This window comes from Brienomyrus brachyistius, chromosome 14 (genome assembly GCF_023856365.1).
Source record: "Brienomyrus brachyistius isolate T26 chromosome 14, BBRACH_0.4, whole genome shotgun sequence".
NCBI lineage: Eukaryota > Metazoa > Chordata > Actinopteri > Osteoglossiformes > Mormyridae > Brienomyrus > Brienomyrus brachyistius.
In genome coordinates, this window is record NC_064546.1 from 660554 (window position 1) to 686685 (window position 26132).

General features: G+C 51.0%; 1 protein-coding gene and 1 long non-coding RNA gene across 2 annotated transcripts in view; both read left to right on the forward strand.

Annotated features, from left to right (window-relative positions):
- sipa1l1 (signal-induced proliferation-associated 1 like 1) overlaps positions 1–26132 on the forward strand; it is a 44966-nt gene that overhangs the window by 15092 nt on the left and 3742 nt on the right. Inside the window, 20 exon segments of the mRNA XM_048974482.1 lie at positions 7994–9622; positions 10291–10421; positions 10963–11151; positions 11261–11435; positions 13396–13499; positions 13755–13912; positions 16367–16946; positions 17866–17916; positions 17918–18141; positions 18406–18605; positions 18608–18962; positions 19369–19499; positions 22151–22248; positions 22506–22596; positions 22599–22743; positions 22745–22903; positions 23968–24176; positions 24179–24197; positions 24652–24811; positions 25770–25983. Coding sequence (XP_048830439.1) covers positions 8260–9622; positions 10291–10421; positions 10963–11151; positions 11261–11435; positions 13396–13499; positions 13755–13912; positions 16367–16946; positions 17866–17916; positions 17918–18141; positions 18406–18605; positions 18608–18962; positions 19369–19499; positions 22151–22248; positions 22506–22596; positions 22599–22743; positions 22745–22903; positions 23968–24176; positions 24179–24197; positions 24652–24811; positions 25770–25983 — 4756 coding nt within the window. The 5' untranslated portion in view covers positions 7994–8259.
- LOC125707390 (uncharacterized) lies at positions 19506–20980 on the forward strand. Its single transcript, XR_007382272.1, has 2 exons — positions 19506–20213; positions 20538–20980. It is a non-coding gene; the product is annotated as an uncharacterized LOC125707390 (long non-coding RNA).

Consider the following 26132-nt stretch of genomic DNA (forward strand, 5'->3'; position numbering starts at 1 on the left):
TTCCATAGACATGAGCTGTTTAACACCAGGCTGTTGTGGGTCACTCTGTACCCCCCCCCCCCCCATTCCATAATTTAATTTCAGTCTCACTACTTGATTTTTTTCTGAAAGCCTTGTTTAACTGAGGGATCCATTTAGAGACTTAAATGGAGCCGCAGTGTTAGTCCTCTAAAGAAAAAGCCTACAATTTAATTTTAGTAACGCACACAACGAATCGATGCTCGGGTTTCCTTCCTCAGCTGCGGTCTTGGCTTTGCCTCACAGTGAAGTATTTTCAGAAAACGGTGCGATCGGCATGATTAAAGTGTGTGCATTTGCCCAGAAAATGCCTGGGTGCGTCTCGTTAATAGTTCCATGTGTCATCTGATGTGCAGCCACCCTCCCCCGCCTTTTGAACTGTGATTATTTCTATCATCTTAACCCCCCCCACCTTCCTCCTTAGTGTAAACATTGGTATAAGATTAAGATGTTTGCAGACTGTCACTCACATGCTTATTATCGTGATTCCATCATGTTTCATTCAGTCCTGGCCCTGGCAGTGGCTCTCAAGTGAGACGTGGGACCTTTTAGCCGGCATCGCAGACCTGGGAATCCCTGCCGGCGGTTTGGATTTCTTTGGCGCCATTTGGCGCTGACCTGTTAGACCCCCTCAGGCCCAGGGGTTGTGCACTGGCAATATGGGTGGCGCTGGGCTGCGTCTTGGGGCAGGATGCTCTCCGTGCCGGCCGGACCACGCAGGGGCAGCCTCGCCATGCAGGCCCCCGGCTCAGCGGGGGGTTGTAGGAAGCGCTAAGCTTTCCTGGCAGCGGCTTCAGGTTTCCACTTAGACTCCTGCTGTTCAGAGTCGGTGAGCTGCTCCTGTGAAATATGGATTTTGCTGCAAAGTGCTTTTCAGACTTTTTTTTTTGATGATGGAGGCACAGGTCTGTGCCTCGCTTCTCGCTTTGTCTCTGCAGCGCTCTTTCTTTCAGCACCGTACCAAATGCTTGCCCCCTCCTTGTACTCCCTGTCTGAATCTGTCATGCCTGGGGCTTTGTGGTCGTACTGCTATTCAGTTACCGAAAGCGGAGCTCGCAGGCGAGTGCGGACAAGTGCCCACTGTGACCGGGTGGGCGCCGCGGTAACGAGGATCAGCTTATGGGAGTGTGTTTTTTAAAATCAGTCATACCGTGTGGGGGCTCACAACCGAGGTTGAATGGTGGTGGGTACCCCAGACTCCGAGTCTGATGGCTCTGCCGCCTGCAAGCTCATCTATTCTGCTGCTATTCAGTCCTCTTTGCGTATATCTTTCTCTGTCTGTCTCTCTCCCTCTTACCCCATGAGGCAAATTTTTCCTCATCCACTTTTAATTATCTGTCCTTCTCGTCTTGTCTTCTAAGGTGCCACGTCGTTTTACGCGGCAATTTTAGAACAGCTAAATGTGTCGAATGAACTCTGCTCTGCAGTTAAACACGTCCTTGTAGTCACTTTCACTGTCCCCTGCTGACTGGGGGTGAGAATCTTCCGGGTATATAGCTGTCAGTACCTCCTGGTGATGGGCCTGTGTGTGTGTGTGTGTGTGTGTGTGTGTGTGTGTTTGTGTTTGTGTGTGTGTGTGTGTGTGTGTGTGTGTGTGTGTGTGTGTGTGTGTGTAAGTGTAAGGGTCTTGGGAGGACAACCACAAGAGGCCATAGTTCTGCCTGCGGCTTCCTTCTCGGAGGTGTAACCACGTCTTTCTGCTAAAATAACATGCAGCTAAGTTTCCCCCGTGGTTTGGGGATTATACTGCCATCGGGTTCCCCGGGGCTCGGGAGGTGGGCTGCTGCTGTCGCTCCCGGAGGAAATGTGCCTCCGTCTTCTCAACCAGGGTCTCCCATTGCTCCAGTCCGGTACTTATTTTTTTAAATTTTTTTTTATCTGAAGTGATGTGTCCCCAACTTTCCTTGTAGTGTACAGAGGCTGTTTGTTTAATTTCTTTTTGGGGAGTCCCAGCCTCTGCCTGCACATCCCCGCCCTCCCCCAAACATTCCTGCCTCTTCCTCCGGTGGAGAAATCCCAGCCGTGGGTGCAGGGTTACATCCTGATATCACTCTCTTGCCAAAAGGGTTTTTTTTGGCAAGAGGTGTAAGATTCCTCGTTTGCTGAAAGTGAGAGGATCCTACCCAGCCCATAGGCAGGTGTTGGGGGACAGCGGGGGGGGGTTGGTCAGGGTTTGGAGGTCATGGAACCGGCGTCATGGTGGGCCTCACCTCGCGAATCCTGACGGACAGCATGTGGGTGATGTCTGTCCTGTGAATCAGGCTCGTTCTCGCTTCCGTCTTGATCGCTGATGGCCATATTAAGATGTGAGGCAGAGAAAAGCCCCTGTCTGCCTTTGCATGGTGAAGTGGGCACCAATACACTCCACTTTCATGCTCGAGGAGCTTGCTGCTGGTCGTAACTGTTAGTGGTCCTCACTGAGCCTCGTTCGTCTGGCATCTCCTGTGAGGCATGATGACAAACCGGGTATTTCTCATGTCTCTGCCAGCTCATGGGTGAAACGTGTCCTGGGGTGTGTGTGGCCTCACTATTTATGCTGACGCTGCCTGCAGTGGGTGTGGCCTTGAGGTGTCAATCACATGGCTGCAGTGATGTGCTACGTTTGCCTTTTGTTTTCCATTTTGCTCCTGCCCTCCATCTCTTTCTCTCTCACTTTGTGAGCCTGTCTTTGTGTAGCACAGCAGGTTTGTGCGTGAGAGCGAGAGAGCGAGAGAGAGAGCGAGAGAGCGAGAGACCCTCTCATGTGACACTGAACGCCGAGACCCCCCCCCACCCCGCTGCCCAGGTCCCGGGGGCCACTGGCCATCTTCTGGGCTCTCTCTCTCTTCAGCTCTTTCATAAGAATATAAAAAATTTACAAACAAGAGGAGGCTATTCGCCCCATCAAGCTCGTTTAGGCAGAACTCAACTAATAGCTCAGAGTTGTTAAAATCCTGTCTAGCTCTGATTTAAAGGAACCCAGGGTTTTAGCTTGCACTACACTAGCAGGAAGACTATTCCATATTCTAACTACAAGTTGTCTAAAGTGCTTTCTCTAATCCAGTTTAAAATGATTTACATCTATGGCCATGAGTTCCTTTGAACTAATATTGCAGTAACTATTTGGTTAAACAGCATCTACACCTGAATCTTGTATACCTGGATCACGTCCCCCTGCATTGAATCCTTTGTGAGGCAGCAATGTCCTTTTTAGGGTACGGTGGCCTAACCTACATATAATGTTCTAGGTGGGGTCTTACCAAGGAATTGTATAATCATAGCATCACTTCCCTTGACTTAAACCCCACACACCTAGAGATGTAACCCAACATTCTATTGGCGTATTTTCTTGCTTCCCCACACTCGCGAGAGTGGGACACGGAAGCATAAACATATACATCGAGGTCTTTCTCATAATTAGCTACCTTTATTTCAGTGGAACCCATAAAATATCTGTACTTTTATATTTCTGCTCCCTGCATGCATTACCTGACATTTGTCTACATTAAATTTCATCTGCCAGGTATCAGTCCAGTCACTAATCAAATCAAGATCCCGCTGTAGCTTCTGTGCCGCTAGATCAGTATCTGCTACACCACCTACCTTGGTGTCATCAGCAAATTTAGCCATTTTACTGTATATATTGGTGTCAATATCATTAATGTAAACTAGGAAGAACAATGGTCCTAAAATTTAACCCTGTGGTACCCCTCTATAAACACAGGCCCAATATGACATTTTGCCTTTAACTACCCGCTGCTTCCTGTCTGTTAACCAGTTTTCAATCCAAGCTGCTACAGTCCCTAAAATCCCTGCAGCTTTGAGCTTAAGCAAGAGCCGTTTGTGGGGGACAACATCAAAGGCCTTCTGGAAATCTAAGTAGATCACATCATAGGCCTTTTTTTGATCAATTTCTCTTGTAGCTTTCTCAAAGAACTCTAGTAGATTAGTTAAACAGGATCTACCTCTCGTAAATCCATGTTGGCTATCCCTCAGAATGTTATTTGAATCCAGGTAATCTACCATTTTCACTTGGATTATAGCTTCCATCACTTTTCCGGTTATGCAATTAAACTCATTGGTCTAGAGCTTGATGGATTACTTCTATCCCTTTTTATGAATATGGACATTATATTAGCATACTTCCAGTCAGAAGGTACCAGACAAGGATTCCTGAAATAGGAAGGTTAATGCTTGACAAATAATACCCCTCATCTCTTTTAAAACTATCAGTTGCTATCAGAGCCCTGCGATTTATTTATATCAGCTTCAGTTCTACATTATATTAGTCATAGACGACAGTAATAAACATAGACATTAGTAATAAAAGTTGGTATGTTACTCATGTCCTCTACAGTGAAATACCCTTGCAAAACGGTCATTAATTTCACTGAATTGGCTGCAGTGGTGAAGCCAAGTGTTTTTCTTGACCCTCAAGGTAGCAGAATCTGTTTCCTTTGGGAGGGGGGTGTGTGTAAGCCACCTTGACCCTGGTTGTGTCACTATTCCTCGTGAACAGAGCCGACCCACATCACTCTCAGGTGACACATTTTCTAGAGCAATAATAATATTTTTCTCGATCAGAGGCATGACCTATTATGACATTTACGTCTCCCTGGAAACTATCACCTCTTGTCACAGCAGGCCAGGAAACGCGAGGATCGTGGCCTAGGAGAGCTCTGTCCTGCCCTCCTTAATTGGATTGCCTGCTTCCTCTCGGAATTTGGCAGCCCGGTGATTCTGTCATTCCAGCAAACTTAATTGCTGTAGGATGTTATGGAGCTGTTGTTGGATTACAGGCAAGGCCAGCGGGGGGCGCCGTCCCATGGCGTCACTGCCGTGGGCCGGTTTAGCTGTGAGCCATGGTTCAGCGGCAACCTGCTGGCTGCGGGGTCGGCTCATCCAGCTAAGCGTGTCCTCCCTGTTCTTGCCTTGCGGAGAGCGACTGGAAAAATTCTTTGTGCGTTTGTTTTTGTTTGGTTATATTTCCAGGAAGGAGCGGCGGACATTGTTATTTCGAGCTGGAGCAGGAAGGGCCGTGCTTCTAGTTATGGGTTTTTTGTCCTTCGGTCCTTCACTCATCTGTCTTCTATCCGTTTATACTCATCATTTTTTTTCTTCTTTTCCCTTATCTTTCACTGTGTTCTTTCCAGTCTCCCTCTTTCTGTCTCTATCTCTCCCTCTCTCCATCTCTCTCTCTCTCTCTCTCTGAGCAGTTCATTAATGTCTCCCAGCGGCCCCCACATGTCCACGGCGAGTCTCTATCAATGGCCTCTCTGTGCTGATGAAGTGGGGGCCCTGCTTTTCAGAGCGCAGCCCCCAGCTGGGCAGGACAGAGGAAACTTTGTACCTGCTGCCCCAGAGCAGGGCTTCGGGCTGGAGGAGAGAGCTCAGGATAAAGGGGGAGGTGCTCCCTGTCTCTGCACGCACCGCGCTGGGATCCAGCCGCTCTCCCGGGCAACAGAGGATGTATATAGCCACAGTTTGTCAGGCTGGGCCTCCATCCTGCTGTCTGTCCCTGGGAGACACGGAGCCTCACAATACGGTGGGTTTGCTGGAGAAGAAAGGCTCTGTGTGCGACAGTGTGACCATGTCGGCTGAATCGGCTGACCGTGTGCATGAAGCTCCGTGGGATGGGTTAGCCCCCTCCCCCCCACACCCCCCCCCCCATCCATCGCTTGCCAGGCTGACGCTCCTCGTGTTGGAGGTATATAGACACCTGGTGAGTCTGCTGTACCATCAGGGGCCCCCGCTTTTGTGTCAGTGCTGGTCATGCCAGCATCAGGCCCTTCCTTTCCCAGCCCTAACCCCCCCCCCCCCCCCCTGCAGCAGTTCCCCGAGTAAGGGAGCACCACTCTGCGTAAGGTGGTCAATAAAGATGATCGTGTAGCAGGGGGTCCCTGCAGGCCGGGCTTTGTGGTTAACATGCTCCACATGGCAGCCTCTGTGACTGCGGGTTGGGGGGGGCAGTCGACAGTAGTCCACACCAGACCCGCTTTATACTTATTTAATAGAGAAGCTTGGCGATAGGATCCTGGTCTCTCTCTCTCTCTCTCTCTCTCTCTCTCTCTCTCTCTCTCTCTCTCTCTCTCTCTCTCTCTCTCTCTCTCTCTCTCTCTCTCTCTCTCTGCTTTTCCTTTTTCAGTTTTTAATGTACGTGTTCTTTACCTCTGTCATGGCTGAAAAGAGGCAGGTGGTTGCTTGGAAACAGCCATGTTGCGTTTCAGGGCGGCCGATAATGTGATTCTTGAGATGCACTGTGTGACCTACCCCAGCCTCCTTCCCTGCCCCCGTGCACTTTGGTCATTGTTGTTAAATTAAGCTTCAGAGTAAATGACCCTGGAGTTTTCATAGCCATCAGTTATTTAGTCTGTGTTGTATTTTTATCTTTTGCATGACCTTCTGTGGGCATGGGGGGGTGCCATGTTGACTACTCCAATACACAATTTAATATCAATAAAGTTCCATGATTGCTCCCCATGACGAGCAGTCGCCCGTCATTCGACTTCCCCGTGACTCAGGGACTTGGCAGTGGGGGCAGTATTACAATTAGCATGTAAGTTTTTATCCAAGTAAATTGACATCAGTCCTGCTAAAGAAAAACTAAGGGCTTTATCTGGCTGTGAACCGTGGCTGCTGCGGCCCCCCGTTCGTATGCTGGCCTGGTTCATTCCCATGTCCACCTTGAAGGAGTGGGGAGTGGGCTGTAGGCTCAGTGTATGCTCTCTAGATGGGATGTTCCATGGCTTGGGGAGGTGGGGTTCGACATCTGTGATGGGAGCAGGAACCTTCATACTCTTCATACTTTATTTGTTTACTTTTATCTACCTGCTTGTGCAACTGCAAGATATGATTTAAGATTCCGGTTCAGCTCTGGTTTTGAATTGGATTGAAATCTTATTATTATTTTTTTTTCCCCCACTAAATGTGCTGCCTCTCAAACTTGGCTTCCAGTTTTCTCTCTACTATGTCCATTACCAGTTGCTTACCTATAACGTATGTGCCTTATCTGAAATGGACCTTTGAAAGCCATGTGGGGAAAAGCTGCCAGCCAAACGCAAGCGCAGAGGCAGGTCTGCGGTGAAGGAATAGGCTCGAGGCGGTGGATGCATTCAGAAGCCTCACTCTCTGGCTCTGAGATCTGCGCTTACAGAGAACGGGGATGTGCAATTAAGCTGAATTACACCTAACATATCAAATGTGGTCAAAAAGGTCAGTAAGGCAGGCTCCAGTGCTAGAGTCGGTGTCTGCCAAATTAATACACCCTGTCTGGACATAGAAATTAAATGCAAAGGCATATGGCTGGTACACAGAAGGCTTGATGGTGAGCTGGTAATATTTTTATACTTCTTCAGTGTTAAATTCTTTAGCTTCTGTGTCCTGGTTTGACGTTTTCACTCGTGCTGCTCTGCACCTGCACTTCCTGTTTTGATGCATCCGTTCGGTTCATTTTCTGCTGGCTGGTGCCTGGCCTGGATCATGTGGCCCTCCGTGGGCCTCTGCATTGTACCATGTCATAGTTTAAGTTCTTGTGGTGTGGGGGGCAGGGGCTCCTCCCTGCCAAAAACCACTGGACCCGGGCCGCCTCGAAGCGAGCAGATGGACTGGGATCATTGGGCCCTCGTCGGACAGAAGGTGCCCTAATAATGGGCTGCCTCGTCGGGCTGCGTCCTGCTGCCTTATGATGCCATGGCGAGTCCTGGCTGCGCCCTGTCACGCAGTTCGTTGGCGCAGTGCGGATTCAAGTCGCAAGTATGTATAGAGCAAGAGTGCGTGGTCCTGCCTGACTACACTGTGGGTTTGGGGGAGGTTAAGCAACCATTAGCTCGCAGCCGGGATGGGTTCTTCACCTCTGCCTCTGGCTGTCCTGCTGAATTTTGATGGTGGATGATGCCAGCATAGGACACTTTCCTGGCTTCTTCCTTTGACATCGGAGACGTTTGCTTCTTGCTTTCCCTCTTTCATTCTCTCGCTCTGTCTCTCCTCTTGTTTGCAGGATCCTGGGGTTTCCTGAGCGGGATGTGGCTGCGTTGAGATCGAGTGTGTGGACACGGGAGCAGTCTGGAGCAGTCACGCGGCCTCGGGGCACTCTGCATGACAGCTTGAACCCCACAGAGCAAGCTCTTCCCACTCGTGCTCCTCTTGCTCAGCCGTCGCTGGTCCGTGCCGTGGTCCATGCGCCCCGTGTGCAGCGTTCAGCCTGAGCGGCCACTATGCTCTCGCTCCCCCCGCTGAACGGTGCCGTCGCAGCAGCAGCGTGCCATGACCAGCCGAACGCAGACCGAGCGCAGTGCGGGGGGATCCGTGCTCGCCACCAATGAGTTCCACACGCGCCACCTGCGGCTGCCCAATGGTCCGGCGCCACCCCTGCACAGCGAGAGCACCCACCCTGCCACACGGCCCGGGGTGCCCAAAATGGGAGTGCGGGACCGGGTGGCTGATTGGCCCCCTCGGAAAGACACGCCAGGGGTGTGGTCCGTCTCCATGGACTCAGAACCCCCAAGCGCGGTGACTGGGGGCCCAGGCAGTCTACCAAACAAACCGGGTCTCCTGATGAGCCCACAGGACTCCTCTATGCTGCGCAACATTCAGAAAACACTGAAGAGCAAGACGCAGGATACTGGCACGGCTACCACCACTGACCCCTCCTACCTGTCCCCTGATGGGTACCACGGGGCTCCACGAAGGACCGTCCGGCGCGTCCGGCAGCGGAGCAACAGCGACATCACTGTTGGAGAGCTGGATGGCGACGGCGACAGCCTCGAGGACTGGGATGCCTCCGGCTACAAGTGGTCGCCGATCCACCGGGAATACGGCAGCACATCCTCCATCGACAAGCATGCCGCTGGCGAGAGCTTCTTCGACATGTTGAAGGGCTACCAGGGCGACAAGCCTGACCAGCGCAGCCCAGCACCGGAGAAACTCGGAGACCTATTGACCGCCAGCCACAAGCAGGCTGGCCTGGACGTCCCGGATGGGCCTGTGCTGCCCACAAGGGGGAGCCCTTCCGGTCGATCGAAGGACAAGCCCATGAAGAGGCGAACCAAGTCGGAGATCGGTGGGGACTCAATATTCCGCAAGCTCCGCAGCTCACGCGCTGAGGGGGACTCGTCCAGAGCGGGCTCGGACGCTGAGGACGGCCGCTCGGAGGACGGCACCTCTGCCTCACACAAGCCGTGGGTCTGCCAGAAGGGCTTCGCTCACTATGATGTCCAGAGCATCCTGTTTGACCTCAACGAGGTGGTGCCGAGCAGGCAGACGGCTGTCAGGCCCCGAAATATGACCACAGGCGCCTCAGCTGCCGGCAGCCTGCTGGACTCTGGAGATGGCAAGAGCAACGAGCTGGTGCTCAACTGCCCCTGCTTCCGCAATGAGATCGGCGGCGAGGGCGAACGCACCATCAGTCTGTCCAAGCTGGGCAGCATTGGTAGGGGGGGTATCGTGGTCACCGGAGACGGCAACCCCTGCGAGTCGTCCCTCAGCTCCCACTGCACCAACGCTGGGGTAGCTGTGCTGGAGATGCAGAAGGATGGGCAGGGTCTCCACAGCGAGCGCAGCAAACGCTACAGTGTGGAGCATGTGGACCTGGGCGCCTACTACTACAGGAAGTACTTCTACGTCAGAGGTGAGCGGGGACGGATGCCATTGACCTTCGTGCTTTTGCTCTCTGAAGATCCACCCCACTGGGTGTGATGCTGGCATTCGATGGTCCCATAGCGAGTTGGTCAGTAAAGACGAGGATTGCAGGAAAGGCCACTTCGGGTCATGTGACCTCTACGGTCTCTCCTGCTGACCGATTCCCCAGTGTGGCATGAATTATGGGGGTTGGGAAAATTGGCTTCCTGTTGTGCTGTTCAGAGAGACCTCTGTGGCTAAATGTCAATAATTAAAAATAATAATAATAATGATATACAGTACTTGCCATCTGTTCAGCGCAATTAGCTCTTAATGGGCTGCATTTATGGCTTCCCACAGTGCTGATAGAGAAACAGTGCTGTTGCCTGTGTATCCTCCTCCTTCAACTTCCCTGGGGGGTCCCCACTGAGTGACATTCCAACACTAGTCCTTGTGGTTTGTGGCATCCATCAGTGATTGTTCCTCCCGTTGCCACACTGTCTTGTGTCTCAGAGTCTCAGATTCAGCCCCTGCTAAAGTGATGACATCAGAAATCCCAAAATCCTTTGCATCTCAAAGACTCTATATTCTGAAACCTTCAGCTCGCATTGAGGGGCATCTACCCTCCCAGCTCTCTGTTTCTGCCTGACCCCAACCCCCCAATTTTCTCTCGCTCAGAGCACTGGAACTACTTTGGGATGGATGAGTCACTGGGACCAGTGGCGGTGAGCATCCGCAGGGAGAAGCTGGAAGATCACAAGGAGCATGGCCCGCAGTACAACTACCGGATGATCTTCCGAACCTGCAAGGTGAATGCCGGGGCCGGATGGGCACACTGCTACCCAGCTAGCTTGCATTGACACGTTTATCCTCCCATGGAGTGATGCTCTGTCAGGGTATCTGAGGCCTTTAGGGGGCGTTATCTCGGGCGCTGGCCCACCGAGAGTCCTGTGAAGATGCTGCACCTTTGTCGCAGCCTTAGATGGAAGACCCTTCCCCCTCCTGGGAACGGGCAATAACATAGAGGTCAGCCTCACCATTGCCACAGGACATGATAAGTTCTCTGTCGCATGTCTGCAAGAGCCTCGTTGACATCATTTCCTGCCTGCTCTGGTTAGATCCCCGCACAAGCCGCTTTTTGGGGACGTTCGGGGGTATTTAAGGGCAACTGCGTTCCAGGCAGGACTTCAGAAGGTGACTGTGGCAGTCTGCTTCATTATGCAGACTGACATGTTTTGGGGGGTTAAGATGGCTTGGAAAGTCTCTGTGATATAGGGTGGATCTGATGAAGTGTAAAGCTGCCATAATCCATGCCAACATGCCGTCTTATTTCTCCTGTGCCCCCCCCAGCTGACCACACTCCGGGGGTCGATCCTGGAGGACGCTGTGCCCTCCACCTCCAAGCATGGCATCGCCCGTGGGCTGCCCTTAAAGGAGGTATTGGAGTACTTGGTGCCGGAGCTGAACACGCACTGCCTGCGGCTGGCCCTGAACACGCCCAAGGTCACGGAGCAGCTGATGAAGCTGGACGAGCAGGGGGTAGGGGCATCACTCCGGGGCTGGCGAGCTGCACCTTCCTACCCCACCCTATCTGATTCGTTAACTCTGCCCCCCTCCACCGCACCCCCCCCCCCCCCCACCCCTGCAGTTGAGCTTCCAGCTGAAGGTGGGAGTCATGTACTGCCAGGCAGGCCAGAGCAGTGAGGAGGAGATGTACAACAACGAGTCAGCGGGCCCCGCCCTGGAGGAGTTCCTGCAGCTGCTGGGGGAGCGCGTGCGCCTCAAGGGCTTCTCCAAGTACCGCGCTCAGCTCGACACCAAGAGTACGTCTCCCGGGGAGGGTCAGGGGTGGAGCTGGGTGCTTCTGCCCGCTTATAGTAGATTGGCCCAGGGGTTTTGTGGCGGCTCAAAATGTGTGCCCCCCCACCCCCACGCGCTTCTATCAGAGAAGGTATTGTGCAAGTTCTTATCAGTGTCTCCCGCCCACCCCATCTGCTGCCGTTCCTGAATTGGCTGCCTCCCTGTCTGCACTGGCTGCCTGTGAAGTGCCGGTCATGGTCTCCCTTCTCCTCCAATGTCTTCCTTTATATTCCTTTCTGTTTGTGTGGCTCTCCTCTGCCTTGCGTTTATTTCGCCGTGCCCCTTGCCCCCCCCCCGCATGCTCGTGCCCTGCACGCTTGTAAACCAGACCAGGAAATTGCCCTCGATCCCAATCATGCCCTTAATTACATTTGTGTATTTTCTGTAATTTCCTCATCATCTACCCCCCCCACCTCCACCTGAACTGGTGCCAGTCTGAACTAGTGCCAGCTCAGTGCCCTGATGTTTTTAAGCAAAGCATTATAAATAGGGAGGTGGGGGAGGGGGTGTTTTCTTGGGCCGTGCCTGTGAATCCGTTAGCGGCCTTACCGGAGCCCGGCTCCAGCTTTCTTTATCTGTCTGTATATCTGTTTGTTTGAATAAGCGAGGCTCCGTCTTCTGCCTCCCCTGTTCTCCTGTCACGGGCGAGTGCACATGCTCAGGATGCGTAGGAGCAGAGAAGAGAAAGTCTGTGAGGAGAAACGGCAACTGTGGGACGGGGCAGAAGGGCTGCTGCTCGGAAAATAACCGGCGGCGGCGACTTCACAGTCGTACAACACAGTGCCTGCTCAGGGGATTATTCAGCTGTCTCAGAGAGAGAGAGAGATCCAAACGTCTCCAAATAAATCTCTGTGCCCTAGTCCCAGGGCAAGTATGTATGTGTGTGCGAGTTTGTGTGTGTATTTGCTTGTGTAGGTGTGCATGTGACCAGTAACGCTTCCTAATGCATATTTGGTACTGTGGAAGATGTTTCAGCATTCATTTCAGAAATCCGCTGAAGTGGGCAATATGTAGCTAATATTTTTAGCACCTATAGAGAGGGCATGGATGTAGTAATATTAAGCTCTACGGTCTTCTCGTGAAGACCAAACGCTTAGAACCAGCACAGACATAATGGCAACACTTGGCTGTTCTGAGTTGGTTCATATTGACAGATACATTTCCATCCAGATCTAATGTCTATCCCTGGGTTAAGTAATCAATCAGTTGTGACGTCGGTAGTTATAAATAGAAGGGCATTCGGGATCCCCCCCTTCTGTATCCTCGGTGTAAGGGATGTGCTTTTTATGAATTAAGCCTGGCTCTGCGTGTTTATTTTTAATGTTCAGGATAACACAGCCAGTTACGGGCTTTCCTGGCTTTCTGGTCGGAATGCTTCCTGTTTTAATCAGTGGTGTAAATATGGAAGTGCAGCTGCGTGGAGCTAAAGACATGCACAAAAGGCACATCTTTAATTAAATTAATTAGCTTATTAGCTGATGCTTTACACTTACTGGAACCATATTTATTAATCTTGTTCTGCTCAATAGACTGTTCTGATTTGCTCTCGGTGTATAATTTCACAGCAGATTGCGTCTTAGAAGATAGTAAATGCCACACTGATAGAATATCTGGGTTCTTTTGACATGGTGTTTCTTGGTACTGGGATGTTTAAGGTTTTAGTCATCAACTAACTTCCCTGCCTGCTGTGCTCTCCCAGTGATCCTCATAGATATGGTCGGTATTCCTCAGGTTTTCAAGCCGAGTCACTGACAGGACCGGGGTGTCCGCTTCCGAGCCTGGAGTTCTCAATCCCTTCAAGTTTTAACTTGTTACTTGATTCAGGAGATTTCATTAGGTGTTTTTGCCTCTGGCTGGGGGGTGACCAGTTTAGCACAAATTCCCTGTGGTGGGTTGCTAATCCGGATATTCTTGATCTTGCAGCGGATTGCACTGGCACTCACTCCCTGTACACTACCTACAAAGACTATGAGATCATGTTCCACGTGTCTACCATGCTGCCTTACACGCCCAACAACAGACAGCAGGTATGCTCTTTAACGTGTACGATTAGTACAATGGGTGGGTGGAGCTATTTGGCAAGCAACCAGTCATCTTTAGAAACTGAACCTGAGCAATGGATATTTAAGGAACACTGTAATCCCAGACCAGCTGATCCCATTTGTGTTTTGAGTTGAGTTTGTCACACTCAAATTCTGCTGTCAAAGATTAATGACATTACGTTTTGCCGTCAGAGCTGCACTATTCCCTAATCCTTCTCACCTTCCACCTCGTTCTTCCAGTTGCTGAGGAAACGGCATATTGGGAACGACATCGTGACCATTGTGTTCCAGGAGCCCGGTGCCCAAGCCTTCTCGCCTAAGTACATCCGCTCACAATTCCAGCATGTGTTCATCGTAGTGCGCGTACACAACCCCTGCTCGGAAAACACCTGCTACAGGTAAGCACCAGAACACACCCCCCCCACCCCCCAGCTGTCCTAGGAGATGTAGGGACCTGGCTGTGCCCTGTTTCCGTTGACACGTGACCACTATGCGAAAACTGATGCTAATGATGCATGTCACCCCACCTCTGCTGCCTGAGGGGTGGCTTGGCACATGCGCGTCTGAAACTATTTGTGCCGTGCTCGTTAAGCATGCCCCCCCCCCCCCCACACTACACATACACACGTCTTTGCCAAACAGAACAGATGAGCTTTGATCACCCCCCACCTGCGTGTGGCGCTCCAGTTCTGCTCCTTAGTAACCTGGAGCTCTTGTCCGGTTGCCCTACGCAATCTGCTGGAATGGCTGGTTTGACAGATCCAGCTGACTTCACTCGGTAAGAATGAGAACATACCATTGTTTTGGACAGTGTTTCCCAATCCGATCCTCAGGGACCAGCAGCTGGTCCATCTTTTTGCTTCCTCCCAGCTCACAGCAAATATGTGGACTGTCTGGGGGTCCCCGAGGACCGGACTGGGACACACTGATCTGCGGAGACCCTAAAGGGTGCAGAGGGACATTTCATACCTCTCTCACCCTCTCTCTCTCCCTCTAAGGGGGAGCTGTCCATAAAGAGATTAGAGGTGGTGAGATCTTGCTTGGAATTTCAGATGAGATGGCTAATTAAGCTGGCTCGCCTGTAAGATCGGGACCCTACAAGATGTCCAGTGCTAATGTGACTCCGTCTGAAGGACTGTCTGGCTCCACCTGTGCACCAGCCTTTAAACCCGGATTGTTTCGCTCTGTGATTTTTTGAGGGCAGCCGTGACGCTGGTGTAGAGTGCCCAGCAGTGTACGCCGGCCTGTTCACCTTCAGCGCTGTCCGGCTGCCTCGTGATTAGTCAGTGATTAGGACCCCCATGCTGCGTCATAAGCATGCCAGTCTGAGACATGTGCACTCGCGTCCGTGTCCTCCATCCCCCACCTGTTCCTCAGCTGCTCGGACTTTGTCTATCGTTTGAGGGCAGAGAAAGCAAAGCCTTGATTACCCACCCCCCTTCCCCCAAGGGCGTCTTCTCGCCCAGATATGGTAGTTATGTTATCACACCCCAGAGATACTTTCCAGGAATGTGTGGTCGCACTGTGGATTCCACTGTGCTATGGAAGTTAGTCCCAGCAACCGGCACCTTTGTTGATCAAAGCCTTTTACCAGACAGGTCAGCATCCAGCAGCTGACTAATCGAAGGTAAATTAATGCATTGTGGAATGATAATGTGGCCCGGAAAGGATAGACACTCCTCATCAAGAGAGACGAGCCGATAAGGGTGGGCGATGCCCCTTGTTATTCCGGAATGAAAAGCTTGAGCTGAGACAATGGCTGACTCGAAGTTCTTTATTTAACACAAAGGTGTTCCTGTAATCATGTCCTAGACTGCTGGAGTCTGTTCTCTCTCTCTCTCTCACACTCACACACACACACAATTTCTTTTATCTTCTTCTCTCTTCCTCTTGGAACAAGGCATTTTTCCTGGAGGTAGAGTTATCCAGAGAGTTGTGCAACAGGGGCCGGATCAGTCACCTCCCTTTTTAACCCCACAGGGGACGTGTCCCTTCCCAGGCCCATCTCCCGTCCCTTTGGAGTAGAACCAGCTCCCGTGCCAATTGCTCCCCGTCCCACCCGTTGCCAGCCTCTGACTGTGGGCTGGAGCTCTCCAAACAAACCCAAATTCTCGACTCCAGCCTCGTTCAACAAGCGCCCGGAGTTCCCGGCATACCAGACAGCACAGGAAGCTTCAGATGTCTGTTCCAGAAGTCTAATGAAAGGAAAAGAGTGTGTGGGGGTAGGGAAGGCAGTGGGGAGGGTGGGGGAGCTAAAAAGCTTACCCTGTCTGTGGAGGCAGACGTAGCCCCCAGCATGCTCTGCTGCTGTGGCGGGGGCTCATGGACCAGAACCGAAAACCACTGAATTCTAATGCACTCCCCCGTTATCCCTCCGGATGAAGCACTATCACAGAAACAATCACTCTTTTTATAAATGCTGTATTTTAAAATGGCTATTGCAGAAATTCAAAACAGTCAATTCTTAAACAGTGACCGTCTAGATGACGTAGGAGTCATATTCTCTTTTAATTTTCCATAATCGCTTTGACATGCTCTTGGGAACACTGAAAGAACCAGCCTTTGCATAATGGGATGTAGTTTTTCCGGTCCACCAACAGGGCGGCGCTCTTCTCCCTTAAGTTATCTCTGGTTCATTTCCATAACTGTTTGAATGATTGAACGGTTTCCTGTACCATAATACAAGGGTGCAGATTATTTGATGTGGCTGCTAGATCCTGACCCTTAATGGGCAGTGCCTTTTGGAATTTTGGAATGCTGCTGTAGAATTCCATCTGTGACTTGGGTGTGGCCAGCATAGATGGCAGCCATTCCCTCCCCACCCCTTACTCTGTCCTTGTCTTCCTCTGCAGCGTGGCTGTTGCCCGGTCCCGTGTTGTGGCATCGTTTGGCCCACCCATCCCCAAGGGTGTGACCTTCCCCAAGTCCTCGGTCTTCCGGGACTTCCTGCTGACCAAGGTGATCAACGCGGAGAACGCCGCTCACAAGTCTGAGAAGTTCCGAGCCATGGCTACACGGACGCGGGAGGAGTATCTGTGTGACCTGGCTGAACAGCATGTGACCAGCACTCCTATCGACCCCTCTGGCAAATTCCCCTTCATCTCGCTGGCCCATAAGCGGCGGGAGAAGAGCCGGCCCTATGTTGGTGCCGAGCTGCGGAGCCCCGGAGCTATCACCTGGCCCGTGCACATGGAAGACCTCAGTGCTGGAGGCGAACTGGAGGGCCTGCTGGGCGTCTCCAACGACGCCCTCATCCTGCTCGACCTTGAAGCCAAGACTGTGGTCTTCAACTGTTCGGTGCGCGACGTGATTGGCTGGACCCTGGGCAGCCCAGCCTCCATGAAGATCTTCTACGAGCGAGGCGAGAGCATATCGCTGCGCTCCTTCAACAACAATACAGAGGACTTCCGGGAGGTGGTCAAGCGCTTGGAGGTCAGTGTAGCTCGGAGTCACGAGGGCTCATTCTTGAGTTAATGTGGTGTGTTTGTTTAACTGCTCCCTTCCTCACTGCTAAGGTAGTAGCAAAGATACACAGTACGTTGGGTGCACCGGAGCATCGTAAATTAATGCTGCATAAAACATGCACCCCCTGGAATTCTTTGTGTGGCGGGCGGGTGGAACTCCATCTTCCTATCATGCATAACTTCATTTAGAGCCCTCACATTTTGCCCCCCCCCCCCCACCAGTTTATCTACCCATGAAATCATGCCCCCTTCCAACATTCAGCTGCATTTTTTATTTCTTTTTCTTGCTTTCATGAGGCTGTCCCTTTTGTTCGTCTGTCACTGTTTCTAAGATGAAAGTTGACCCATCTCTCCCTCTCCATTCGCTACATCAGACTCGCATTGCTGCAGTGGGACCACCCTAGGGACAAGGCCACACAGCTATGGAATGTTCTGTAATAGCTCTGTGAAACGCTGTCCTCTCCGGCATCCCACTCCACACTAACGCCCAGCTCTCCTGTTCATTTCCACACCCCGATGTCTACTCATAAGCACTCGCATATCAGAAGTTCAATAGCTTTGCCCCCTGAAATGGCAGACGGTGTTTTGCCAACTATATTGCATCCATGACCCATGTAATCATACTTATGAAGCCTTAGGATCTGCTACTCATTTTGGAAGGTGATCTGAGCCCTGGAAGGAGGTTATTACACTGAAAGATATTTGAGTTCAGAGAAACGTTATGAAGACCCTGGTATTGAGGTGTAAGTGCCCCCTCAGAGTCGCTTATGGTTTTATACTGATTTTGAGTGCTGAGTTAAGTGATGGAGTTTCCCACCACGCTGGTCCCCTGGTTGTCTGCTGTCGTCCCCGTATCCAGAGTGTGTTTTTTTTTCCCCCATCCCCAGTTCCTGACAAAAGGCTGTGAGACCACAGAGATGACTCTGCGACGGAACGGCCCTGGGCCAGCTGGGCTTCCACGTGAACTATGAAGGCATCGTGGCAGAGGTGGAGCCCTACGGTTATGCCTGGCAGGCAGGCCTGCGGCAGGGTAGCCGCCTAGTGGAGATCTGCAAGGTGGCTGTGGCCACGCTCTCTCATGAGCAAATGATCGATCTTCTACGTACGTCGGTCACCGTCAAGGTGGTGATCATTCCACCGCATGAGGACTCCAGCCCTCGCAGGTGTGCAGACCAGTCCCTAAACCATTCTTCCATGTGAATAGTTATAGAAGGTTATTCATATGGAGTAGTTATTAACCTTATCTGGCTGACTGGTGCATAATTTTGAGCTTTAGTGGGGTTTCTGGGTAATGTGTAGTGCTGTTGTATGCAGAGGATCTGGGAAATGTAGTATATTCAAGGCATGACGTGTAGTGCTGTTGTATGCAGAGGATTCTGGGAAATGTAGTATATTCAAGGCATGATGTGTAGTCCTGTGACCTCCAGGGGCTGCTCGGAGCTATACCGCATGCCAGTAGTTGAGTACAAGAGTAACGCGGAGAGCTCCAACTTTGAGTACAAGCTTCCCTTCCGCAACACCACCAACAAGTGGCAGCGTAACACGTCGAGTCCCCAGCAAACGCTGTCAGCCTCACCTCAGGGTCACGTGAGCGCGCCACGTGCCGTCAGCATGGGGGGCAGCATTGGAAGACGGGCTCTATGGAACGTCCTGACCGGGCTGCCATGATGCCTCGCAGTGTGTCCAGTGATGGGCGACCCCTAGAACCCAAAGCGGTAAGGAGCGCTGACAAACAGGCAGCTGGCCAGATTGTGGTCCATGTTGTGTTTTTACTCCTCTCTCTTTTTCATCCTTTCTTACCCTCCGTCTGCCCCCATCCACCGCTTTTCAGTTTTTCCCCGGGAGCAGATAACTATGCCCTGGCTTCTTCCGTGGTCATGGGCCGCTCCCCACCAAGCCGGGCCTCTCCCAGCAACCTGTCCTACTCCAGTGACACGGGTTCCGGAGGCTCCGCCCACTGGCGCCAGAAGTCCATGCCTGAGGGGTGAGATCTGACGCGGTCCGGTCTGGCATGTGCAGACCTGTAGCTGTGGTCCACTTTTGGATGCAGTACTTCTTTTGGGTTTTTGACGAACCTCATTAGGTTGATTAATTGGGATATATATAGCTCCTGCAATGTGTCCGACAGATGTGGGGCTCATGCTAAACTATAGCATTGACTTGTCTATGTTCAGGAAGCCCACCTCATCCCTCCACCTCACTCGACCCTTGCAGCACCCCCCTGTATCATTAATTAATGCAGTGTTTATGAAGGGATGATTCACTGATGAGGCTGCTTATAAATCTAATAGGGAATCGGCCCCGGGGGGGCTTAATTCCAACAGGAATGTTTGCTGCAGGGCACATGGTGTGCAGATTAACAACGGGTCCATCCATCCTTCCTTTCCTAGGTTCAGCATGAGCCGGCACTCGCCGCTCTCAGTGGATAGGCAGAGTCTGGGGGAGACAGGGGGCAGCGGCAAGTCCACACCCAACTGGCAGAGGGCCGATGAGACGCCTGGTTCCGGAAGCAGGGCCTCAGGTGAGCTTCCTGGAGGCAGGCACCCTCTATAGCTGGTCACCCGTAACATCATGCCGTGTTCTCCTTCAAGTGGCCGCTCAGTGTAGCCTCGACCTTCCTAGGCTAGTTTGTTATGATGCTGTTCATGACATCTCTGCCTCAGCCTTTTGTCATCGCAGAAATGTGTTGCTTTCTTCCAAACAAACATGGCTACTTTTGTACTTTTTTTATTTTCTGCATTTCAATATAATAATGATACTTTATTCCCCCATGGGGATATTTTCTTTTCGTCTTCCCCATCTTGCTTTCCGTTAGCCCTTTCACACCAGGGCTGGAGCTTATGCCGAGTAATTCCGGCCCTGACGTTGCATTCGCATCCAAAATAATAGCGGTGGGGGGCCGATATATCCGGGTGGGAGCGTTTTTTTTTTTTTTTTTCCTGGCCTTGAAACGCTGGGCCAGAGTTAGGAGTTGGGAGCGTGTGACGTCGGAAGGCGGATTGGCGGCGTCAGAATGGAAAGCGAAAGTTTAGGAAGCAATGCGGCGTGAACTGGAGAAGATGTGGGTTATCAGAATGGATAATGGAGCAAGTCATGAAGAAGATTTTAAAAAATGTAAAAAGAATACAGGAAGTTGAAAAGAGAGCTAAATGAAAATGGTGCTGGCTGCTCTAAAAACAAATATCATGGACTCCGTGTTTGGAAATCATCTCCGCAACGGCTTTGGAGGAATTGGGTAAGTTGTTGTGTTTTACTTGTAATGTGACTATGAACTTTAATTATGTGGTGTATGTCGGATGCCTTCCAAGGATCCATCCAACAAAATAGCATGTCGTTACACTTGGTTGTATGACTTCATTGTTAAACATTTTTGTACATCCAACCTGTTTTTATAACAACTTAGCTAACTAATAAGTTACTATTGGAATTTGGCTTCAGTGATGCATAATGTACGACTACCTGCTTTGTTACAGCAATGAAAATAACACACACTATCTTGATTGAAATGTCAGTAATTTACGTGAAATTTACTTATTGTCTCTCGTGTTTTTTAACGCAGGTGAAGAGAATGCAAATGGACAGGAGCATCACTTTTTATATTTATTCCACATGAAAGATTTACATATTTCTTGATTATTTGTATGTTTGTAAAATAAAAGTTTAACAAAAGGTTTTGTTCTTTTCTTCACTCTCACTATTAAAGTTGTCCTTTTAATGCATGTTGCGCAGCAGTTCTTTCAGCGTCATTTCTTGTCATAGCTAAAAAATAATGTAAGCATTTGCAGTATATTTAAAAAAAAGTCTTGCATTCATCGCATCTGGCATGCTCCTCCATTTTTGTCTTCACTTCCGCAACGGTACCCCCTCCCACAGCATCACACATATGCTGACGTCTTTGTTCTACCCTTTAGGCACCAAGTGCTGTGCGAATGCGAGCCGGTTTTTGGTCGGGCCGATGTGAGCTCCAGCTTCCGCTGAGCACCAGCTCTGGCAAGGGCTTGGTATGAAATAGGTACATGAGACATGCATACAGATGAGGGTCACAGCATGGGGCCAGCCGGTGTGTATCACCCCTAGAGCTGGGTGTTAAGGGCCTTGTTCAGTGGCCCATTGGTGGCCTCAGTCAGCCGGCCACAGGATTTGAACTGGTCACCTTCTGATCATGAGCTCAGAAGCCTAACCCGCTGAGTGATACACCGCCCAAAGAAACACACATATGGGAGGAAACCGAAGCGCACCCAGGTGCAATTCCGTCTCCCAGCCCTGGGGGTGTGGAGTGACTACTCCCCACCGCAAATACGACGCAACTACGTCGTATAGGCAAATATCATGTATAAAACGTTCCATTTCTTTATTATTGTTCTGAAGAGCTGTCCTCCCACAATCTTTTTGCCTCCCCATGGCGTTCACATGTACATCCCAGCATTCCTGCCGCTCCCCCCGCCACAGCAGACTCTCTCTCCTTCCCTCCACGTTCCAGGGGAAGTCCAGCTGTGGTTTTCCAGGCCCTGGTTCCCTCTCTGTCCTCCTTTTTCCAGTTTGTCCGTTTGATCGGCGTGAGCAACAGGCTAACCGCGGCGTGCTACGTCTGGTTCACTTCGCCATCTGAACCGCTGAACCCACAGCCGAGTCGCGCCAGGCTTTCCGCGGATCATGTCTCCGCCCCCCCCAAAATCATCGCCCACAGCCGCTCTTTCCTGACCTCGGTATCCTTCCCAAAAAGCCATCTCTTTATTCCCATCTAGGGCAGGGCTGGTCGAGGGAGAAGTAGTTCCACGCATGGATAGATTCCTCATGTTCGCTTCCCTACTGCCACGTCGTTCTGCTCATCCGGACGGGCCGGACGTCCATGCACTCGCTGCAGACATGGCTTACATGGCTCCCAACACCCTGAATCACCTTGCGCTCTAATTAAACGTTCTGTTTTATGTATTAATGACGCGAGGCTTAAAGTTATGCCTCCTATCCACACAGCGTCTGTGCCCTTGCGAAAGGCTGAGTAGGTGCATACTGGGAAACCTCCCTAACCTCATTGTTCATTGTTTTGCTTTGTACTTTTGTTCTTTAGCTGTAGTTTCACTAGGGGCTGAGTTGAGGGCTTTGGTTCAGCCATGGCAGGATGCCATCTGTCGTTGCTGGCCTGGTCTCTCACCTCCCTGTTTACGTTTTCAGACTCGCCGGTCTCAAGGTCTGTCTCATCCCACTCGGGGGTGCCCCGTATCCAGCGGCAGGAGCAGGTTGTTCACCTGTCCCCCAACAAAACCAGCCAGGTGAGATGTTGCCTCTCCCACCCAGGTGGTGTACTGTATTCTTGGTGAGGTCGCAGGTTGCCAAATCAAGGGGCCGATGAGTTCTGTGTGGTTTACATGTTAGACTCTTGGGAAATGCTAGCATTGGTGAGTTTGGGTTATAGAAACAGAGTTATACAAATGACCATCCTCTGAGAGAACATGCAACAATATGGCTGCTGTCTTAGGAGCTGCTGTTGGTCACAGGAAGTGACGCCCCTCCCATTTCCTGTCCTCAGGTGGAAGCCCCCTACTCCAGCCATTCCAGCAGCAACACGCTGTCCAGCAATGCTTCAAGTGGCGCCCACAGTGACGATAAGTGGTATGATACATCGGAGGCGGCCCTGTGGAGCGGCCTGACTCGGAGACCAATGGCTATGCCACCGGCTACCTGCAGGGGGAGTCTGCGGACAGCGGCATTGACGCCGCCTCTTATGGACCTGCTCACAGCTCAGGCTCCCTGCAGGCCCCCTGCGGCCCCAGGGTTCCGGGAAAAGGTACCGACCACCTGGCACAGCCCCACGGATGGGGGCCGGCAAGTGCAGGAATGCACCGAAGGCCTCACCAAGAGCCCCTCTACATACCTGGTGCGGGATTCCAGCTCCTACAACCTGAATGACATCACATCCTATTCCAGGTGCTTTTCCCTTTAAGACCCAAGCCAGGAGCTAATGTATCAGGAAGCACAGTTAGGGAATGAACTTTCGGTTCAGGGTTGCTTGTTTGAGTCCCAGCAGTCTCTCTCTGCCGTAATACCTTTCAGCAAAGTTACTTAATTGCTCCAGTGACACACATAGCCTTTTAACTGGGTAAATATTTTGTCATTCTGAATAGCAGATGCTTTAAATGGAATGTAAAATGTAATTCCCTTCCGCAGCTCGGTCTAATTGTGTGGCGTCTGAGCGCTTCAGAGAACCGCCTGTGGCTGTGCCTCCCGTCGTCTCAGAATTGTTCTCGGGCCTTGGCCTGGATGGGGGGGGGGGGTAAATGCTGTAAGGAGCAGAACAGGAAGCAGTGCTCTTATTTCTGTGGCCTGCCCCTCCTCTCCATCCCCCCAATTCGGAAACCGGTGCCATGTGACGGAAGGAAAGGAGCTTTACGAACTGCTTTTGTACTTTGCACATCAGCATGGCAGTCGTTTGCTGCTGGAGTTTTTTTCCATGAGACGTTGAGACATTTACCCTCTGGTCTGATTTGCAGACTTTCTTCCATGGTTAAATTTATGAAGATCAGGACATGTTTAAGTTGAATATGTTTGATAAAAGAGCGTGAGATCGTGGCGGGCAGCCGTGACTGAGGGTCGTCGCCATTTTGAGTCTGCTGGTTAATGGGCTCCACACTTTTCTCACCCCCAGCAATAGCACATACTTCCACCAGTGCAGTGCTGGACACTCCGCACCTGACCCCCCCCCCCCCAACCTTGTCTTTGTCATACATGCTAACATGGTTCACAGCACTCTGGTATCTCTCCCCCCACACACGCACACACCCTCTGAGCCATTTCATTGGTCTGCCTAATATTGACTATGAGCTGCTTACACCTTCCTAATTGGCTCCCTTGGAGGTGTGGGTGTGGGGGGGTGGGGTTAATGGTGAATTTTTTGCAGGCATTGTCTTCTATGTGCTGGTCTCGGGGCTCCTGGTGTCTCGGTGATCTGTATGGTGACGTGGCTCCTCTCCCCCCCCCCCCTCCCCCATCAGCACTCTGAGCTCCAGGCACTCTGCCAGCCCGGGGCTCCAGGGCTCCAGCCAGAGCTCCCCCAGGGAGGAGTCTGTGCCGGCCACTTCGCCTTCCTCTTCCTCCTCTCAGAGCTCCCTCTCACCGGGACCCAAGAGCTTCTACCCGCGCCAGGGTGCCACCAGCAAGTACCTTATTGGCTGGAAGAAGCCAGGAAGCACCATCAACTCAGTGGCTTTGGGGACACACGAAAGTGAGCAGGGGGTGTTGGAATAAAGGGAGCACACACACACACACACACACATACCCTTTAGGGTATCCTGTTTGTTTCCTGAAATGTACTCTGTTCAAATTCTCTGACTCTGTCTCCACCTTGCGGACACATAGGGTACTGCCAGTACATTTTCCACTGACCCCCTGGAGTAAGGACTGTGGTTTTGTCTCTGGTTTTCACTAACCATAAAGGGCAGGAACATTGAGGGCGGTCAGAAGTGATCAAAGCAGGCTTTTTAAAGACCTTTAAAATCCTGCTGCTTGCACTGCTAGCGATGCTTTCTTCTTCTTTCATCTTGGGATATTGCTTTTATCTTTAAGCCATATATTCCATAGCAGTCATGCTTGCGTGTGTAAATGAAAGCTTGCCCCCCATCCCAACGCTATTAGACAGAGCAGTTGTGTAGCGCTAACACACTGGCTCCGTGATTCAGGCGGCACCAGAGCGAGGACTTGGAGTCCGGCCAGCCACAGCTGACAGCCACCATGCGGGACACGCAGTCTCCACAGCGCTTGGCTAAGTCCACCGTAGAGGAGGACCTGAAGAAGCTCATCACGCTGGACAGCCCACCGCCGGCCTCCGGCGAGCACAAGGTATGTTCCCTTTTAAAGGGAGGTGAGTGGCAGTTAGCACGAGCTATTAATCACTGCCTGCTTCATCCTGATGCTAACCAATGAGATACTGGGACAGGGTGTAACCCAGTCGCTGAATGACAGCACATGATAATCTCACACTCTTTATTTTTACTTCTCCATCACCAGTATGAAGTCATTCTTAGTGCTTTCTCCAGAGTGCTCTTTGAATGAGAGTAATGGTGAACTTTAGCTGAATGCTACAGTATGTTTACTGTTTTCCTGACTATGTAACAGAGGTTTTTAGCAAAGTCAAGGCTTTTTTTTTTTAGATTTTTTATTATTGAAAACTAAACATCTTAAACGTCTTATTTATATTGTTTTGAGTGTCCGTAACAATTTATAATTATTTATGAAGTTTTTACCTTTTTAGTTGTCCAGTCTGTTTTCTCACGATGAATATAGCCCTGGTTGCTGACATGGCATTAAAAGTAAACAGCATAATTTCAGCTGAAAGTCAGTGTGTTCTATTTTCTGGCCAGATACCTATAGTTTTGGGGCAGATCCGCTGCAGATGGTTTGTGTCATTAGCTATAACTCAAAACGTATTTGTCAGATCTTTTTCAACTTCACAGGAACTTTGTATAGGAAAACGTCTGGAACTGATTTTTTGCACCAAAACTGAAGCAATGCCATTTTGTGGCAGCAGTGGGAAGGGTCTCTGCAGAAAGTATTTGGTAGATCTTATTGCCTCTTCCCAAACACCTGGCACAAATAAAGGAATGTGTAACTGCTGAACACAATAACTCCAAAAGTAGTTGATAGATCTTTTCCAAATTTCCCAGGAACATTGTGTAGGAGAGAACCTGGGGGGTTATTTCATTTTGAGGCAAATCACACCGAAGCTGGACTACATTGTTGCTGTCCTAACAGCATCCAGTTCACTGTGTGCTTGAATTGTTTTGTCTCTCTTTGTCAGCCTTCCTTTTCAGCCTCGGCCCCGGCACGCCGCTCTCTGCACCGTACCTTATCAGACGAGAGCATCTACAGTGGCCAGCGTGACCCGGCCTTTGGCCTTGACCAGCCAGCCTCGGCCGACGTGTTCTTCAGCTCCTCCACCGTGCCACGCTCCCCCACAGTGCGCGGGGCGCCCCTCCGCCGGCCTTCCTATCTGCTGGGCGTCAAACTGCACGGTGAGCACTGCTTCTTCTACGTTTTGAGGGAAAGAGTGTATCTCACTGTAGTGTAGAAGACCCTCTCTGGAGTCCTACACTGGTCTTTTTATTGTTTTGCGTAATTTTCTGATGGTGCCCCTTGCTGGTAGAGAACAACTATACATTTG